At 44.2% G+C, this 19,549-nt stretch overlaps 1 protein-coding gene across 1 annotated transcript; it reads left to right on the top strand.

The window, feature by feature from the left end:
• Window positions 1-526: 526 nt before the first annotated feature.
• LOC141464603 (transmembrane protease serine 11E-like) lies at window positions 527-17,820 on the top strand. The gene is made up of 10 exons (XM_074147616.1): window positions 527-619; window positions 8,364-8,487; window positions 9,655-9,770; window positions 10,206-10,273; window positions 11,817-11,980; window positions 12,989-13,027; window positions 15,518-15,698; window positions 15,927-16,192; window positions 17,103-17,245; window positions 17,659-17,820. Exons 1-10 carry the CDS (start codon window positions 527-529, stop codon window positions 17,818-17,820), a joined length of 1,356 nt encoding a protein of 451 aa, XP_074003717.1.
• Window positions 17,821-19,549: the final 1,729 nt, after the last annotated feature.

Genomic DNA, 19,549 nt, shown 5'->3' with positions numbered 1-19,549 from the left:
GTAGCTAGGTGGTCACAATTAAAATTAACATCTAAAGAGTTAAAGAAGAAAGACAAACTTGAATGTAGCTGTTATGGGGGCAAGTTCTTATGGGGTCAAACGACCAATTTCAGGGAAGTTCAAGGGGGTTGAGACACAGACCACTGAATCTACATCAATTTATGTCAGCTCCTTATCTGGCCTGGGACTGAACATTGCCTCTTTAGAAGATACAGTTTTTCTGCGTTGGTCCAGCCCATAACTTCTGATTTGTTCTTAATTATACCAAAGAAGGAAATAAACTCTGTGTCCTTGCAAAATTTTCATGGTTCTTCTGATTTGGGGTGTTGCAGGGTGTAGTTAATGCTCTGAAAAGGCTTCGGGATTCCTGGATGAAAGGTGTGATGAAAGAAATATATTGTTATTGTTTTAGGGGAGGAATCATGCTACTGGGTAAGCCTCTGTCACTGAGACTTGCTGGACTTGTTTGTTCTGACTTGCCTATGACTCCTTTCTTTCCTAATTCCGGAGATAAAGCCTCAAGTCTATGCTGAGATGCTGCACAGTGCGTTGTGGCATCCGGGACAGTGCATCTCCCAGACAGAGGAGCTTCTTGCTGACCTCTCAGTGGTACCCAGAGGTGAGTGCCACAGCCTTCTGACTTGCTCCTCGGTAGTTCTGGGCAGCATGGCTATATTATGTGTAGATTTATAGGGCATTTTGAGCTTTGAACAAGGGCGTGGGAAGAATGGCACTAGCTCTCAGCTTGCTTCCTTCTGATATTTCACCCTTTCTTCTCACCCAAAATGTTTGTTTTCCGAGAATTCCCCAGCTCCTCTACAGCATGGTGTGGTGACAAATCAAGGTGGCCTCTGGCTACCAAAGGTTGCAGTGAGGGAGCAGGTGAGAGTCATCTCACTGTGCCCTGACTCTGATCTGCCATTTGTGTTAGTGCAGTTAAAATGTGTTGCTGTCACAACCACTGAGCTAGTATCATGGTACAAGAGGGTGAGCAGAGTAAAGTAGGTAAAAGTAGCTTCTTGTGCTCTTGTTTACTTTCATGGGCTTTGTATGCAGCCAGCGAAGTGTTAGTCTGTGCAGAATCAGCTTGGAAACGTACCAAATCTGGCACCAGACCATTTCACCCACCCTGCCTTGGAATGAAAATCAAACTGAAAACCCGCAAAGACTGTAACTCCTTGTTTGGTGTGTCACTTCTGGAGTAGATTTCAACCGGTCGAAGAGGGATGAAGGGAGACAGGAAGAGCTGTTTCAAAGGCTGAAAAGCAGAGATCTACTGCTATATTCTGGGACTGCTGAATAACAGAATAAGATATTTGTCTATGATCAATGCAGCTGGAAGGGGAAATCTGAGAAGTAAAGATGATGTAGAAGTTGCAGAACCCTATCCTAAGCTGGTTGCAATTAGTGGCCATGTACTTAATATTTCCTTGACTCTGGGATGGCCTCTCACATGTTCTTGCAGATTGTAAGGTCCTTACGTAGTTGAGTAGCCCTCCTAATTGTACTAAAGCTTATTTCAGAACATGGGGGTCTTTCTCAAGATGTTGGCTGTGGCAGTCAGCTCTAGAAATAGGTGTTATTGATCAAGGGTATTTCAGTTGTCGGCATTACAGTTATGTCCCACAGACTGTTGTAGTAGTATGGGAGGCCAGCTGTATGCCAACAATTAAAGAACTCATAACCTCCAAAAATGCAAAATGGATGAGAGAGTAAGGAACAACAGATCTTTTGTGCTGATTGCAAAGGTGATCAGGGAAGCCTGTATGAGCAGCATTTTGGCATCACAGATATAGTTACTGGTAAGCTCTGAGTTAACACATCTTGAGGACTGAATGCTGCCCTTTAATCTAGATGCAAATTACAAGTACAGTATTTGGAGCTGTTGTCTTTGCCCAGTTGAAGTGTGCCTCTGGGAAGCAGCAAGATCTTGGTAGAATTGGATGGTTAAGGGGAGGAGCTCAATTACTAAGTGGCAAATACATTAGTGATGCTCTATCTGACTGCAGAGGGGTGGCATGCAGCACCTACTGTTTTTGTGGGATGTTTGAGGGTGTGGGGAGATCAAGCTGATTCAGCATGACGCATAGAAGAACACACACATTTTGTTTCCCTCAGCAGATCCCTTCAGTGTTTGGAAGTCTTCCATTGTATCAGAATTGCTTTGGGAGACACCAAACGTGTAGTGAGTGAGGCTGGTAGGTAACTGACCTCATCCAAATAAGGGTCTTGCAGTACTTCAGCAGGCACTAGCTGCTGCTATTTCAATGCCCAAAGTAGTAGAGGCTGTCCCATTCTCTTACAAGTGTGTGACATGAGTATGCAACAAGAGAAGAGAAGCGTTAGGTTGGTGAGAGTGCTTGTGGCAAAGGTGGGAGTGGAATTAGCATGTCTTGCTTCGTGGCCCCATGCTTTTGCTACAGGACTCCTGAACTAAGGCAGATGTATTTCAGTGGCTGCCATTCCCAATCACCCTGCCAAGGTAGATAGCTTCAGGGACCTAGCCTGGATTTTCAAATTGCACTCACCAGGCCAGCAGGTTAGTCTGTTCAGTTGTCTTGTGAAAGCTCCCATTTCTAGGAAGAATGATTGTAGGGACGTGCCTGAATCCATCTGTGAATGGAAAAGCTGGTCATGGCTATAAATGTGGAGAGACCCTCATCAACTGATGTGCCACCTAAGCTCTGCCACTGACTCTTCTGAGAGTACTGGAATATCGGTGAGCAGGGATATAATAATAAAAAAATATAATAAATTTATTATAGGAAGACAGCAGCAGATCAGATAGAAGAAGTTATAAGTTTTCTTCTACGCAGAGCATGGCAAAACACCTTCAGTAAACAGGTGATGCCAGAAAACATGGCTTTGATTCATCTAAAAGCAAACTAGGTCAGGGTGCTATGAAGGCTTAGCTTAAGAAGTCAAAAAATGTCAAGGGCAGATCTGTAGAACAGAACAGGGTAGCTATTCCCTGCTTATCCAGTAGCTCAGTGACGAATGCCTTTTCTTAGGACACAGATGATAAAGTTACACTTCATTTTATTGTCTGGACAGATGTTTTCTAATCCGTTTTCTGGTATTAGTCTTTCTGAGGCTTTTGATAACACACAGTAGCTCAACTGGAAGAGATCGATAAGCTCAATAGAGTGAATCAAATCCTGTCAGGCAGAGGTGGCAGCTGAACTTTGATCACCTAAATTGTGAATGAACATAGTAACCTTTTAGGGAGTTTGGTACAGGATGAGAGAAAAAACAGCTTGTCACCTCTGTATTATTTTGCTTGTCTTTTGCTTTTGAGTAAATGTTCCAAATCGGAAGGTAAAGAATTCATTTGGGGTTGATCTGAAATCCAGCCTGAAATCCTACTGTTTTCTCCTTGGCTTTGCAAGGAAGACAAGACAATTTTAGCTCTGGAAAATTTCAATACAACTCTTCTTCCTAATGTGCCAGTAACTATTAATGTAGCTTTATTTCTTGCTGTATCTCACTTACTAAAATATCCTGTATGGAGTCTTGATTTAATATGTCTCTCTCTAAACAGAACTTTACTGTATGTAAAATAACTTAATTCTGTACAAACATAGCTGGTTCCAAAATAGTTCATTCAGATGAATTTTTTTCAGTATGGAATAACATTTTAGTGATCAAAGCACATTATTTGGCTGAGAGCCAAGATGTGTAAAGTAGGAGACGTAATTAGTAGTAGACTTTGCATTTCCAATGAAATGCACCAAATGAACTGTCATATGAAATTGTCAGATGCTGCTGTCTCTAGGAATTGTCTTAAGTTCCTAGGGAATGAAGCGTGTTTTAAATGAAAACAGGGATTGCTAGAGGAGGTATAAAGTTCATCCATGATATTGCCAAGATAAGCAGTTTTGTACTGAACTAAAAGATCTTGGCTTTGAAACTTCTCACTAATTCACTGCAGACTGAAACGTGCCAGAGACAGACCGTGACAAGGTGGTTTTCAGAGCAGAGAGGACTCAGCCTTCGAGGTCTCCCGATGGAGTCTGCCTTCTGATCTCTTGTTAAGGTTTGCTCTTGAGGAATGAAAGTTATCCTCATCCATGCTGGAGCATGAATGCGTTGCTGCTACCTGAATTCCCCTGTCTGTCACCCTAAGAGTTAATTCACAGCTTCCTGGAGTTTGGGCAGTAAAATAGTCAAAGCATGTGGTATAAGGAAGCAAGAAATGTGAGGCTGTACATAACACTCGACTCTGGAAGGCACCTACACAGACAGCTGTGGTATTGCGGGTCTTCTGAGGAGAATGCCTATCTATTAAGCAGTGCGTCTTTGCCACAAGAAGACAGAAAGAAAGGATACATCTATGGCTGAAGACGCTGAGATCATCTCTGTGTCTGCATTCATTGGCACTGCATAGGATCAGTTTTTCTCTGGCCAGTGAGTGTTGCTGGCTGGAGCAGTTTTCTTGGTTACTAGAGTGCAGAGAAGACCACGCAGAAGTCTGATTCCTAAACAGGGCGATCCACCTGCCACTGAACTATTTAACCATGGAGATGGATTTCCCAGGCACAGGAATCCCTGTCAGGTGGTTATTCTGGTAGAGCATTAACAATCCTGCCCTCCATGGCATAATAGCAAGAAGGCTAGCGGGGTGAAGGAGCCTAGTTGGAAGTGTAATGTGTGTCACTAATGACTGTACGCCTTGAGTGGACGTAACCTGAGCAAGAACTGTCTTTCACTAAACATCCTAGTAGGTCTCAGCAGAGGCAGACTCAAAACCAGACCTAGTTGTGAGTGTGTTTTGTGAATATGGACTCTATTATGACAGTGTCAAAGGAACTGGGCACTATTGGAAATACAAAATATATGCTGCTGTAATACAAACAGCATATGCTAATATGCTAATTAATAGCTAAAAACAGAGTGTTTCTTTCCCAGCCCTTCTGCCAAAATGGTGACTAGCATGTCTGCTGATAAAATAGACCCAAAAAAAGGGGGGGCAGGCTGAGCTGGGTACTGTACACAGGCATCACAGTTGAGGGATACGTGCTGGCAATTGTACACTGTGCAAGGTGATGAGTCTTGGTGCTTCCACTGCACAAGAGATTTTTTTTTTTTTTTTTTTCCTGTTCTGGTACTTGTCTTACAAAGATGGCAGTAGAGAGCATCCTGCTAAAGGGAGGAACTGTTTTGGGTTTGAAGAGGTATTTCCACTCTAATTTGTATATCCTATTTACAAATTATTACCTATATGTAGAAATATATGATAGTGCTATACTGTTTTCTTAAAAACTGTTAAAGTGAAATCGGGATGGGAAGTGGAGGAGGTTTTCATTCCCCATCTCCTATGTCTCCATTTTCCCCCAGTACTACAGCAGTTCCTAAGATGTCTGTTTCCCTTGCAAGTCTGTGTGACCTGTGGAGAGTAAGCAGTTCTAAAATGATGGAGAAGGGTGTCTGTGTCGCCAGTGTGTGTCTAAATAGCTGGTATTTGCACAAAAAGGAAATAGAGACAGACTGGAATGGAGGACAGTGTTGCCTGTCAGAGCATGAGTCCCACAGGCAGCGAGACACTAGTTTCTCAAGTGCAAGTCTTAAGCTTTTATAGCTTAGGCATAAGGCCACGTCTTGAGGAAATCTGTCTATGTACAGTTCAAGAAAGCCGGTGGTTATGAAACAAGAATACTGTTGCCTCAGTATCTGCAGAGTCAGCCATACGCTGTCAGGGCTGTGCCGCTTGTTCTCTGTGTTAAGAGCAATGGAGGGATGTTGCTCTGATTGCCGTTCAGGTGGAAGCACACTGGGGTGGGGACAACTGAAGGACAGGGAACCAGTCAGATTGAGACTGATGGCAGGGGCTCAGGCTGGAGAGCAAAAGCCATCAGATGCTAAAGCAGAATCTTTAAAACATGAGAGGTGGCTAGCTAAGGAGGGGCAGAGGCATCTTGCCATAGTGGGATGTTCTGGTTAGCCAAGGAACTTGCCCTCAAGGACAGTAATAGGCCGCCCATGAGGTATGCTGCAATTCCATGACCTGGGACTGTAAAAGACTGTGAGCTTTGAGATGAGGATGGGAATGCTCCATGGGAGGCTGCAACATGTTAAAGAAACTGAGGCAGGACAGTTCCACTGCTCTTAGCTTTTTATCTGAATCTCTGCATCTGTTAAACCCTCAGGGTTTATGAACCTCAGGGTTTATGAAGAGCATATACAGTGAAAGTCTAGATGGTGTTCTTACCAAGGCTTCCATGGAACCGGTTGACCTCTAGCGTGTGTATATTATGTGCTTACTGCAACTTGCAGTTTCCAAAGAAAGTAATCTTGGCAAGCCTGGGCTTTCAGACTCCTATCAACTGCCCTACAGTCCCTTTTAGAGAGCCTTGCCACTAGGGACCTGAGGCAGTCTACTGGGGAGGCAGCTAGATTTGGGGAAAACTTGGACTGTGCATTGCCAAAACATAACTTTGCGCCAATAAAGCCAGCACAACAGAAGGAGAGGTACTAGGCTTCTCCATAGGATGTGACTCTGAAGCAGAAGACTTGATCCTGGCCACTTAGTGCTATCAAAATACATAGGATAAGTTGCTGCTTGTGACCACCCGCAGTTGTGGTGCTGGCTGAAGCTATCCTGTTTAACTTTTTCTTTCCAGTATGCCACCTGTTTGAGTGGGTAAAAACTTGCCTACTTCTCTTCTTAAGCAATGAACTGGGATTCCTGCCAGCACTCTCACTGGCCAAAAACAAGCTTTTATGTGAGATTAAACTCTGAGTTGCTTCCAACTTCCCTGTCACTTGCTGAACACACCCTCACTGTGTGCAGACCTCTAAGCTGCTTCCTTCTGTGGCTTTATCCTTTTTTTCTTTCTCTCCCTGGTTTACCTTGCTTACTGTCTCTTCCCTGTAGCTTTACTTAGCTTTCTTGCCCTCAGGGCAGAGTGTGTAGCCCCGTTCTGCTCTCCTACCACTTCACTGTCTTTTTCTGTCTTGGATTTATGCATCATACCCTCACCTTCACTGCTCACCTGCCCCATCAGTTTATTTCCTAAAATGGAGCCTCTGCAGGTATCCTGCTCTGCTTTCACTGCAGTTTTTTTCTTTGCCACCTTTTAGTCAGGAAATCTGCAAAAGACTTACTCTCTCTGCCTGCCTTTCTGCTCCTTCCTGCCCCTGTTTTCTCAGACGTTGCTCAGAAATGGCTGTCATAGGCCTGAAAAGGGGAAAACAGCATTTAGTATGTTTGGTCCACAGCAATACAAACGTGGATCAGTGGGTGTAAAACAGCATGGTGACTAGCCAGCTGAGTCCCTCCTCCCCAGAGCTGGCTGCTGCCGTTTGTCACTCTAGGCACCTTTGAGAGATTATCCCACTTGTTTTTCTGATACCCTGTACTGATGCCAAATATGATGTAGAGACTCGGTGCATGACAACAATTACTACATAGTGTGCTATGGAATTACTGGGATCTGAAATAATTGTGCTTAAGGCTTTACATCATTCTACAACAAAGATACTGAGGACATGCACAAAAATGCAGTTTTCCTAATGCTGTCTTGCTTAATCCTGCACAGGAGGGCATAAGTGGAGGAGAAAGGCTTCTGCGCCTTTATCCAGGTGTGAGTCAAATTCCCAATGCTTTTACAGGTCTGCTGTTGGCTTTCAGCGAGTCACTGAGTCTGGGTCTTGTTGCCATATCACATTTACACATAAGTAGCTATTTCTCTTCCCTCTGACAGACTGCCTGGCAGGAGACAGGATGTATGTGTGGGTTTGGTGCAATAAAACCCAAACCCTGGAGGGGATCAATAATTGTTACTACTCATACCAACTAAAAATAACTCAAATCTGTATGTCATATGGCATCTCTGGTAGCCTAGAGTATCCTTGGTGTAGAAGTTATTTCATCAGTCATGAATTATTACATTTATGTTCAGTTTAAGCACCTGTGTGGTCAGTCAGCTGCACTTGAAATCTGTGTAATATTTCTTGATGGGAAATTGTCTCTACTAGCAATATCTGCACAACTCTAGGCTTTTCTCAGGGGTGCGTATGAGCCAACAGAGGCAAGTTAGAACACAGGAAATTCAGGCTAAATATAAGGAAAAAGCTTTTGCCATGAGGGTGGTAAGAGACTGAACCAGGACTCTTGAGAGACTGGGGAATCTCCGTCTTTAGTATCTTGGAGATACTAAAAACTTGACTGGACTAAGCCTGGGGCAACCTGCTGTAATAGGACCTGGTTTGAGCAGAAGGTCAGACCCACAGGGTCCAGAGAACCTTCCCAACCCAACTCATTCTGTGAGGTTTGTCAGCTGAGCGAGATATGAATTGGCTTGGGATGTGCTATTGTCTTTGTAATAGAGTTAAATTTCTCCATGTTGTTTTCTTCAATGCAGATAGTGATCCAGATGGACAGAGCAACGAAACGTATGGAGCCATGGAAGATAGCAGTCATAGTTGTGTCGGTGATAGTAGCCTTAGCCCTCATCATTGGCTTGATTACATATTTTTTGTGCCATGGTAAGTGCACCACTCTTTTTGTTGTCACAAGTCTTCAGGAATCTCTTGCGTTTTGCTCGCTACTGTGGTCTTGCCTGATGATTTAGGTATACAATTCGCCCCGGTATAGAATCAGCATCAGAACTTACTAGACCCTATTCAAGATCTGAATTGATAAGAAAACCTGCAAGAATACTTAAAATATCATTTACTTGAAGCAGAGATCTAAGTTTTATCCCTCTCTTTGTTTCTTGTCTTGCACAGTGCCCCCACTGGTATCTATGGTTAACCAAAGACTAGCAGTCTTCTGTGTAGGCCAGTCTTCTGTGCCTAGTACTCAGGCTATGCATAGTAAGCTTGGTCTTGAACAGTGTTTTTTGCAGAAACTGAACCTGGCACCTCTAGCTGAGGATATTCCAGCAGGAGAATGGGCAGAGGTTTAGGCTTTTTGGAGGCCAGGAGTCAGTCCTGGTTGCCAATGGCCCTGCTTAGATAGCAAATGAATGAAGCCAAGCCATTCCATTCCCAGTCTCTGAGATACCACTGTGAGGGGTTTTGAAATGCCTTCCTGCTGGGATGGAACTAATCGTGTTGCTGTCACAATTCAGTGAGAGTTGATGAGGCCATGGCTTGCATTAGGACATTAGACAGACTAGTGGCAGAGCTACAGCTTAGCTTTGCTTTTTGCTAACTCTGCGTTATGGGGCCCCTCTCTACTGTTCACCTGAGAGCCAGATTTTAAACTTAACTTGACTGCTGAATGGATGCAAAGAGCTTTGGGCCACCTGCCTCTCAGACGGGCAGGGACATGCAAGATTGCAGCTAGAGAGGAGTGAATGCGTCTGCTGAGACACACATATATCAGAAGAGATATGTGGGTTGGTGTGTCTTGTGCTTTGCTCACCTCAGGCTGATGAGAAGATGCTCCCCAGAGAAATATTGTAGTGGTTGTAATTTAGAGCTGGTTGGGATGATCCTCAAAGCAGAAATGAGCCCCTAGCTGGTCCATGGACCAACAAGATGATCCACAGCCCCCGTTTCCTGAAGTACTGCTAAAGCTGTAATTCCATAGCTGAGAGGGTCACAGCCAGAGCCTGGGAGCCTTACTTGTGCTCTGCTCTGTGGGGTGCTCTGCATATCTGAATTATACTGAAGGAGATCAGCCGTGTTTCTTTTTCTCCTCTGTAGACCAGGATCGATATTACAATGCATCTTTCCTAATCACCAGTGTCAACTATGATCCTCAGTATGAAAGGCAAACCACAGAAGAGTTCAGGCACCTGAGCCAAGAGATTGAAACCATGGTAAGCTAAGAAGTTTCTCTGTTTCTGCCTGACCTATGGTGAAGATCCTGTAATTGTATGATTGGAAATAGAGTCAGAGGTGATTGTGCCTATGATTGATCTCTACGTGGCTGGCCTTACCTTTCAAACCTTGCTATAGTGGGTTAAAGATACATTGCTTAGTGTGCACTAGCAGATGGTAAGCATGGGTGCTGTCTGTTCCAGCAGTCCTGTGGTGAAATAGGCACCCACAGAGCAGAAGAGACAGCAAAATTGGCCAACTCTGCTGTTTATTTTGGTTCTGCATCCTCTGATGGAAATTTAGCAGTAGCTTTGATATAGGCAAGGAGATCTGAAGGCATTTATTTTCTTGTGTTTTGGAGGCTCGCAAGACTTGTATCTTGAGAGCGTGTACATATTACAGGTCTATTTTAACACACTGTTTTCCTTTAACAGCTATCTGCAGTATTCAAGGGGTCCTTTCTAAGTAAAAGGTACATCAGGTCCCATGTTGTCAGCCTAAGGTAAGTAGGTCAGGAATAAGCACGGATGTGATAAATATCCTTTCTTCCTACCCCTTGACCATATGGAGCATGCCTGGTTGTTTATGCTTGGATTCCGCCAGCAGGATGACTAAATCTTGGCTGGTTGTCGCTCTCCTTCAGTGCTAACAACACTGAGGGCTCGGTAACCTCCAGTGGTCAGCAAGGAAGAGAAATTTGGCAGATTGATTACCTGAACACCACTTGTCTGTGGCTGTAGTGCAGTAACTGAATTAATAGGTGGTCCCAGCCTTCACTACTAGTTAAGGGCTTGAGAGATGCAGAGTCAGCTCTTCGTTCCACTTAAGGCTTCCTGTGGAGGCTCAGGCTGGTGTTTACCCCTTTGCGTGGTGTACAGCAGGAGGTGACAATTCTCCCTCTCTGAAGAGGTCTGAAGGAATAAATGATTCCACTGTGAGACACCTGGACACAGAGTTAAGGGAAGGAGGCAAGTGAGACGTGCAGGTATAAAGGTCCTGTGTGAGAGCTTTTAAGTCTTTCCTCTCTCTGCAGTAATTATGTATCGCTATCAGTGATAAGAGCCATCACTTCCCTCTCCTTCACATTACTTGGTTTAGAGTTCTATTTCTATAAAGCTCAATTCTGCTGTGGAATATTTTTCTGTAGACAACAAAGACTGCCAGACTTCCCACAAATGTCCGTCTTCACAGCACTTGTGGGCTTTCTTGCCTTTACCTATCTCTAGATGGAATGAGTCATTTCCTCAAACTGTTCTACATTGTTTTCTGCTGCTGGTTTCTTCCATAAGCCTCCCATACTGTTTATCAACTGAAATTACAGAATGTGGGAGCTAGATTTCAAGCAACCTCTTTACACCAATGTATCTCTTCCAAGCTTGTTTTCACTACAGATACCTTGCTGTGTAACTGGGCGCTGGACCAGCTTAGCCACATCTCTGCCATCTTTCCATCTAGGCTTCAGTTAGTTTTCCTTTAGACCCCTTTAGGCACAATATTTGATACTGACAGTAAGTAATCACGCCTTGCTCTAATAACTCAAACTACTGAGATTTTTGTCTCTAGATACAATGGAGCTAACTGGCCAATAAATGGACAAGTGACTTAAATGGAAATAAATGCCAAAAACCCTTTTTTACTTCTATGGCTCTAAACTGGATCTTTTGAATAGTTGTTAGAATTGGCATTTTGAGTATCTGTTGAAGGGTTTTAATTTGTTGTTTTGTTCCTACTGCCATCTGTGTCCTACTAACTACGAGCTGTCTGTCGGCCAAAGAGAGTGATCCCTTCTCTCCTTCTTAGCTGTACTGCTTATAACAGTTCCCAGAAAATTCCCTCTGATCATTGTTGTAGCAAGAACCAAGCCTTTTGCTGCCTGCTGACATGTCATAATCTTCCTTTACTTGTGCACAGCTATGCTATTTGTTCTATACATCTGTGCAGACCAGACCTGTTCTAGTATAAGGAAGGCAGATGGTACAAAGCAGAACAAAGAGGATTAGTGGGCAAAGAGAGAATGATACCATTCTGGTTTTGTTGGTTTGCAGCCCAGAACCTGGTGGAGTGCTGGCAAATGTTGTTCTGGTATTTAAATTTGCCTCGACTGACAGTGAGGAAACAAGCTGGGGTCACATCAACCGTGTGTTACACAGAAGGCTGCAAACAAGCTCCACGTTCTTGAATGTTGACCAGTCTACCATTAGTCTTACAGGCAAGTGCCTTAGGTTTGTGTTTTTAGCTTGGAATTTGTTGCTCATACTTTACTGTTCTTAGTGTAATGAGTTTTACTTTACTATGCAAATGTGGACTATCCTTGTTTTCTTCTTTTGCCTTCTCAAAATTGTGTGTTACGGCTGACAGCCTGGGAACTTGGAAAAAGTAGCATGAAAAGAACTAAAGCATTACTGGCACTGACTTAGGAGTGTGAGCTCTCCTATATGCATCAGAGGCTTTCTCTGTGTGACTTTGCACTGTTGAATGAGATAGTCCACTGCACCCTCTGCAAATCATCAAAAAAAGTCCCGACTTTGTGACCTTGGGTTCACAGATTAATTTGTTAAGGCACACAGTAAATTGGACAAGAACCTGTATCACGAGGTACTGAAATGCAGAGTCCTTAAGCTATAAAAAAAAAATGTGAGGCTGAGATAGAGGGTGGAGAATGGAACTACCATTTCCTTTGCTTATTTGACAGATTGCTGTAGCAAGTGTTCATAATAAAACCCTGAGATTCCCTGGGCAGTAATCCTCTGCCATGAATCTTTGCTGGTTCCCATCAGAATCTGGCAGAGGGGTTTCTGTAGGAAAGAAATCAGTAATGTTACAGTTTAGCTCCAGTCAATCCCAGCTCCGAGGATTTGTGAAGACTCTTTTGACCACTTTGCCATACTGAACCTGAACAAATGTATGTAAGTGTTCATATTGTGCACAGCTGGCAGCACATGCAGATGTTACTTGGACCTTTATGCAATCATCTGCTGCTTTTGTTAGCTTTGAGTGAAGGCAAAAAAGATATATCCTTTGGCCTTACGCTTTAAGTGAGGAACAGAGGCTTAACTGAACTTCTCCAGCAGAGCAAATTACTCCTTTTACCATACTGTCCCTCCATGCAGCAATGCAAGCCATTTAATTTGTGTTTGCTGAGTACAGGGAGGGAGGCTGTGTTAGATCACATAGCAGTATGAGATATACTCACTGTGGCGTTTGCTTTTCATTTCAGAGTTGAATAAGGAAAAGGGAGATAACCTTTTAAACAACTGTAAGTACAAATGCTTTATAGAGAAGGTCCAGGGAAATGGTGCTATAAGTTCTGCTTTTACAAGATTCTTATGCGTTTGAGATGCAAGCTGAAAAAATAACTTGTTAAAGATACTAGAGCAGTAGACAGTGCACAAGCCAGGGAAGACTTCAGCTCATTTTCTTGCACTCAGGCTGGCGCTGCAGGCTTTGCAGAATCAGACATTCTGTCTTGGTGGTGGGAAGCACTTGCTTTAACAAGTATGGGAGGTAGGGGCTTGTAGATGAACTGCTGTTAGTGAGCTTTGCACAAGGACTGCAGTTGCTGTGGGCCATGATTCTTGCTTGAATTCTTCCAAAACCACTTTCCTTCCTGCCCCCTTCTCAGAATCATAGAATCACAGAATGATAGGGGTTGGAAGGGACCTCTGGAGATCATCTAGTCCAAACCCCCCTGCCAGAGCAGGTTCACCTGAGAGCAGGTTGCACAGGAACATGTCCAGGCAGGTTTTGAATGTCTGCAGAGATGGAGAGTCCACCACCTCCCTGGGCAGCCTGTTCCAGGGCTCTGCCACCCTCAAAGTGAAGAAGTTCCTCCTCACGTTTAGATGGAACTTCCTATGTTCAAGTTTGTGCCCATTCCCTCTTGTCCTGTCACTGGGCACCACTGAAAAAAGACTGGCCCCATCTTCCTGACACCCATCCTTTAAGTATTGATAAGCATTGATCAGATCCCCCCTCAGCCTTCCCTTCTCCAGACTAAAAAGACCCAAGTCCCTCAACCTTTCCTGATAAGAGAAATGTTCTAGTCCCCTCATCATCTTTGTAGCTCTTTACTGCACCCTTTCCAGCAGTTGCCTGTCCTTCTTGAACTGGGGAACCCAGAACTGGACACAGTGCTCCAGATGGGGCCTCACCAGGGCAGAGTAGAAGGGGAGGATAACTTCCCTCAACCTGCTGGTCACACTCTTTCTGATGCACCCCAGGATGCCATTAGCCTTCTTGGCCACAAGGGCACATTGTTGGCTCATGGTCATCCTGTTGTCCACCAGGACTCCCAGGTTCTTTTTCCACAGAGCTGCTCTCCAGCAGGTCAGCCCCCAACCTGTACTGGTGCAGGGGGTTATTTCTTCCCAGGTGCAGCACCCTACACTTGCCCTTATTGAATTTCATTAAGTTTCTCTCAGCTCCTCTCCAGCCTGTCCAGGTCACACTGGATGGTGGCACAGCCTTCTGGTGTGTCAGCCACCTCTCCCAGTTTTGTATCGTCAGCAAACTTGCTGAGGGTACATTCCATCCCTTCATCCAGGTCATTGATGAATATGTTGAACAGGACTGGACCAAGTACTGACCCCTGGGGAACACCACTTGTTACGGACCTCCAACTAGGTTCTGTGCCACTAATCACGACCCTCAGAGCACTGTCTTTCAGAGCAGAAACCTTACTCCCTGCAGAAAGGTTTGGCAAATAGCTGTCTGTCAGATTTGAGCTAAACCTTGCAGTATACAGGGAAAGGCCAGAGGGTGGGAGAGGGAGAAGAGCCATCCACAGTGAGAGCAAGGCAGTGGCACAGCCCTGGAGAGGGGCAGGTTCTCAGTCCCTCTCCTGTTGTGTGCTCCCCACCATGAGGTCTTAAAGCTCCTCTGGTAGTAGGGAGACACGTAAGTTCCCTCCCAGGGGACTACATCAGTCCCCTGCATGGTCTTAGAGCCTTTGCACATTAGCTTTCCATCTTTAAATGGACTTTGAGAATTAACTGGTTTGCATCTAACTTATTTTTCATATTTATGACTGTGCTGTTGGCACAGCGGCTGTAAGTAAACTGTTGGAGGAAGGAGACGCTATTTTTTTTCTTGCTGTTGTCAAGGCTGACCTGGAGGTGACCTGACAAAATCCTTTCATTGTTTGCTTAGTTTGTGGGTGGGTTTTTTGTTTGGTTAGGTGTTTTTTTGCAAGCTGATCTTCAGCAATTCTGTGACACTTAAAGCTGTACTGATGATGTTGGTCTTGCCTTTGCTATACAGGTGGGATGTTACAAATAATGAGAAGATTACCTCCACTGAGTTCACAAGTGATGTGCAGTGTCGGTCTTGTGCTTATTTTGGTGGTGATGTGTGTATTAAAGCTTCGAGCTGCCCTGGTGTGGTCATTGTTTATGTGTGGGTTTGTAGAGGCAATTTTTTTTTTTAAACTAGGTAAACAGTTACAACTAGGGAAGATAAACAGTGTCTCAGATATACAGCCTTCAGCTCCCATGGGTGTACATATAAGCTTGTGTGTCTGATAACTGGCTTAATGAAAAAGTAGTGACTCTTCTACCAAACTTCTTGTTTACCCCACATCTATCTTGACACTTGGTTTCCCGGCTATTTGAGGCACTGCTTTAGGTAAAGGCTGTCTCTTGACATCCCTGCCCTGTTTTGTCTGTGTCTGCAGCCATGTGGGCCTTTCCCAAAGTAACACCCCAATTTCCCTCAGTCAGCAAAAGCTGAACTGCCTTTTCTTTGACAGGCTGTGGAATACGAAGACAGACATTCTCCTTCGCAGGAGTGGAGAGAATAATTGGCGGGCAGCGTGCACGGGATGGGGAATGGCCGTGGCAGGCTAGTATTCAGCTTGATGGGATCCATCGGTGTGGTGCATCAGTGATCAGTAATATGTGGCTTGTGACTGCAGCCCACTGCTTTAGAGGGTAAGTCATCAGCACCTTTCCAGTCCTACAGGCCTTAGGACTCTAGGGTGCTCTGACCTTTCATGGCCCACTAACTTCTGTATCTGCTGAAAGATAATGAAGTTTGGCTCTTCTCTGTCCTGTTAGGCAAACCTGGCCACATTGCGTTTTGATGCTTAAATGGAGAACTAAGCTCCTTTTGGGGATCTTGTTTTGTGTGGCTGTGACATAACCTCAAATATCTTGCAGACTGAGAAATCCTCGGAGGTGGACTGCCAGCTTTGGAGTTCTGCTGAGACCTCCAAAACAGAAAAAACTCGTCCAAAGAATTATCGTTCATGAAAGATACAGCGACTTCGTCCTTGATCATGAATATGACATAGCTCTTGTGGAACTTGCCTCTGCTATTGAGTTCACAAGTGATGTGCACAGTGTCTGTCTTCCTGAAGCATCTCATGTGTTCCCAGAGAACACTTCCTGTTTTGTCACAGGTTGGGGAGCTTTGAAGAATGATGGTGAGTGTCTCTTGCCTTCCCGTGGCTTGTCACACGTATCTGAGAAAACTGCTGTTAGTTTTATGGGGTTTTTTGTTAATTTTGGGTTCCTTGGACTTGGTGTTTGATAGGATGTGCTTACACCCTTGTGCTTATACCCTTGTGGTCTTAGTTTGCTGCTTTTTTTTCTGGCTTGGTCAGTGGATTGGAATATGGGGGAAAGACCCTACAGGTTAGCTTTACGGGAGTAAGAGCAGCTCTTTTTTTGGTTGCTGCATGCATTGTGCTGCTTGAATACATTCTGTTCTCTATTCCCACTGGCCCAGTCCCTCTGGGTTTAGGTCTGACGTGAGTTCTTTTGCCATTCAGCTTTCTCAGAGATGTATCATGACAGTTTTCATCAGTTATTCTCTCTTCAGTCATAAATCAGGCTTCGCTTCATCCAGTGACTTGAATGAGCTTCATTCAAATTAGTCCATGTCAGTGAGGTTAGAGATGACGTGACTATAAATCTGTTTATGAGAGCCATTGAACTATATAGGTTGTGTTTCATGATAGACTTTTGGGGTATATAGTGATTGTCCAAAGCTACATTGCAGTTAACTAAATGGGTCTTTCCAATGATACCAACGACATGTCTTGTAGCATACAGTTGAATTCAACACTGAAACATGTATAAAAATTCCTTAGCCCATCATGCTAAAGAGCATCTGGTAAGGATGAAAGATGGAGAAGGGTTATGTTTGGGCACAAGTGAAGGACTGCAGAGAGGGTGGGGGGGAAAACCTTTTTCCTCCTGAGACATTGTCTGGGTAGCTCCCTTCACTGCCTGTAATGGCAGACAAGCTATAGGGAAATCTGGCTGCTCCTAATCCTTGAGTGTTTTAGGTTGCATACCCCTGTTTGCAAATTCTAATGCCACTTCTTCTAGGCCGCAGTGTTAATGAGCTTCGACAAGCGGAAGTGAAAATTATAAGCACTGCGACTTGTAATAGAAGACAAGTATATGGTGGAGCGATATCACCTGGAATGTTGTGTGCTGGATATCTGGAGGGGCAGGTGGATGCCTGCCAGGTAAGCCTCTTCATAGGTAATAGTAAAAAGGAAATAGGTGGGGTGGGAGGTGATGTTTCCTAGAAATAAAACATACTTTGGGGAATCTTGATTAAGTTTATGGGGTTCAATATCTTGACAGATGTAAATGAAGATCTTCGTGGCTCATGGGCCGAAGTCTGCACTTAAGTGCTTAGGGTTTATATATAATACACATGTGAGAGAATACAGATGTGAGGATGTGGAGTGGGAGAGACTGAATTAGACATAGGCTGTCAGCCTCTGTCTTGTGAGTAACCAGTGTGGAGGCTGAATTATAGCTATGGTCTAGAGACAAATATCTGTCAGTCGTAACAGAACAATTTGAGGCTTGCTGCATTAGTGAGGTGAACACTGTTTGCTTTGTTCCTGAATGTTGATGTTTTTCTCCTTAGGGTGACTCTGGTGGGCCACTGGTGCAGGCGAACTCCAGAGGAATCTGGTATCTTGTGGGAATAGTGAGCTGGGGAGATGAATGTGGCAAGGCAAACAAACCAGGAGTGTACGTGCGAGTGACTTACTATCGAAACTGGATCAACTCCAAAACGGGCCTCTGAAACCTGCAGAGGGTTAAGTTTTGTGGGCTGTGTATGGCTATTTCTCTGACACATTCTGCTCTGTGGTTACCGTCTAAACAGCTGCTGGCCTAGCTTGTGGTCATGTATCAAGTGCCAGCAAGCTCAGAGTAGTCTAGGACTTGAAATTGGTTTGGCCTACAGCCAGACAGGAACAGACTTCATCCATGTGACAGCTGTTTGTTCAGGAAGTACTCTGTTAAAGGGAGTCTCTATGCAAAATACTGACTCTTTTTTTTCTCCATGGCCAAATGTCTTGGCCCCTACTTTCATACCCAGGCAAAGTGTTTGAGCCGAAACAATAATTTATCAGCACCCAATATGTGTTGTAACTAAAATGAAGCCCACCCATTTGTTGCGTGCTCCCAAGGCCCCATCTATCTATAGACCAGCTACAATCCAGCCCCCAACTCCAAGGCTGCTACGCTTCTGAATTCTTCTTGAGCTTCTTCCTGCATCATTCCAGGGAGCGTGCTCTAGCGAAGAATAAAAGATGGCTTAGAGAAGTCCTGGCTCCTAATATCACATCGGACTGTTACTTAAGTGAATAGAGGATTTTTCCTTGCTGTGTTGTGCTGAAAAAGAAATCAGTGGAAAACACCAGCTTCTGTCCACCTTCTTTGAGCAAGTGGGTGTGCACCCACTCATCCCTTCATGTGAACAGCCCCTACCACAGCGTTTGCTGTGTGAGTGATTGCTGGACTTAAGACCAAAAACCCAAAAACCACTTTATGTTCATATTAGTCTGTTGTCGTATCAGAGTATTTGGCTGAATTAATTTCCATTTTTAACTTTCTGGATTGTATTGTTCTGAATAAAAGTCCTTGGCTTTTTGTGCAGGATGGAGGATTGTAACAATCTCAGGATGACCATTGCCAAAAAACTCCCTCTCAAACTGCTTATTTTTGTGAACGTTGTTCTCAGGTCTTTATAATTTATTATGTGCATCTTCACCTGCATCCTAAAAAAAAGAAAAGCTTTTGTATTATGTTGGAAATACCTGTCTTCTTCAGAGCAGGGCAGAACTTCTGACTGACCCAGTAATTGTATGTAAAGATCTCTCTTCTGCCAGAAAGTAAGAATTTCTTATGTCTCATTGCTAGACCGTGGCTAACTCATTGGTCTCAACCACACAGACTTCATATTCTCTCTGACTTCATGTTTTCAGGAGTTCATATTTCCATCTGCCATGTAGATCTCAAACATTTTCTACACCACAGCAGCAGAACATGCCTATTCCAGGTGAAAATAATTTCCTTGGTGTGTCTGCAGACTCTTTCCAACAGTTTGTGTGGATGTTGATCCAGATAACAGCAAGAGCTGTGATCATAGTTGCTAGATAATGAACTGCTCAATCACTGTCTTTTCCCTCTATGGTCAGAAGATAAAGAACTCAGCAAAAGAGATACCAGCCACACTACCAAGAATCAGAGCTGGTCCAGCCTGGTAAGCAAGCAAGAATCTTATGCTAGGCTAGAAAAGGCAAACAGCAGATTTTTGACACGCTCATAGTTAGAAGATCTTGGAGAAACAGGCCCTCAGTGATTGCAGTCTTAGGATCAAAATGTTGTCCAAATTGAGTACAAGTCAGTTGACATAGTCAATGGCAGTTCAGGGGATCCCCTCTGGACTATGCAACTTACTGCAGATGCTGCCAAACAGAGCAGCCATCCATTGAGTTAACAGAACTATTTTGGTGATGCATCCTGTG

Source organism: Numenius arquata, chromosome 5 (genome assembly GCF_964106895.1).
Source record: "Numenius arquata chromosome 5, bNumArq3.hap1.1, whole genome shotgun sequence".
NCBI classification, from domain to species: Eukaryota; Metazoa; Chordata; class Aves; order Charadriiformes; family Scolopacidae; genus Numenius; species Numenius arquata.
The sequence above is the reverse complement of the archived record's forward strand: the minus strand, read 5'-3'. Positions and strand labels throughout refer to the sequence as shown.

Excerpts from the sequence above, each read along its gene's own strand:
- LOC141464603 (XM_074147616.1), top strand. The coding sequence starts at position 527 with ATGCTGAGATGCTGCACAGTGCGTTGTGGCATCCGGGACAGTGCATCT. Across the intron at positions 15,699-15,926 it reads GCAGCCCACTGCTTTAGAGG|ACTGAGAAATCCTCGGAGGT; the intron begins GTAAGTCATCAG and ends AATATCTTGCAG. Across the intron at positions 17,246-17,658 it reads GGCAGGTGGATGCCTGCCAG|GGTGACTCTGGTGGGCCACT; the intron begins GTAAGCCTCTTC and ends TTTTCTCCTTAG.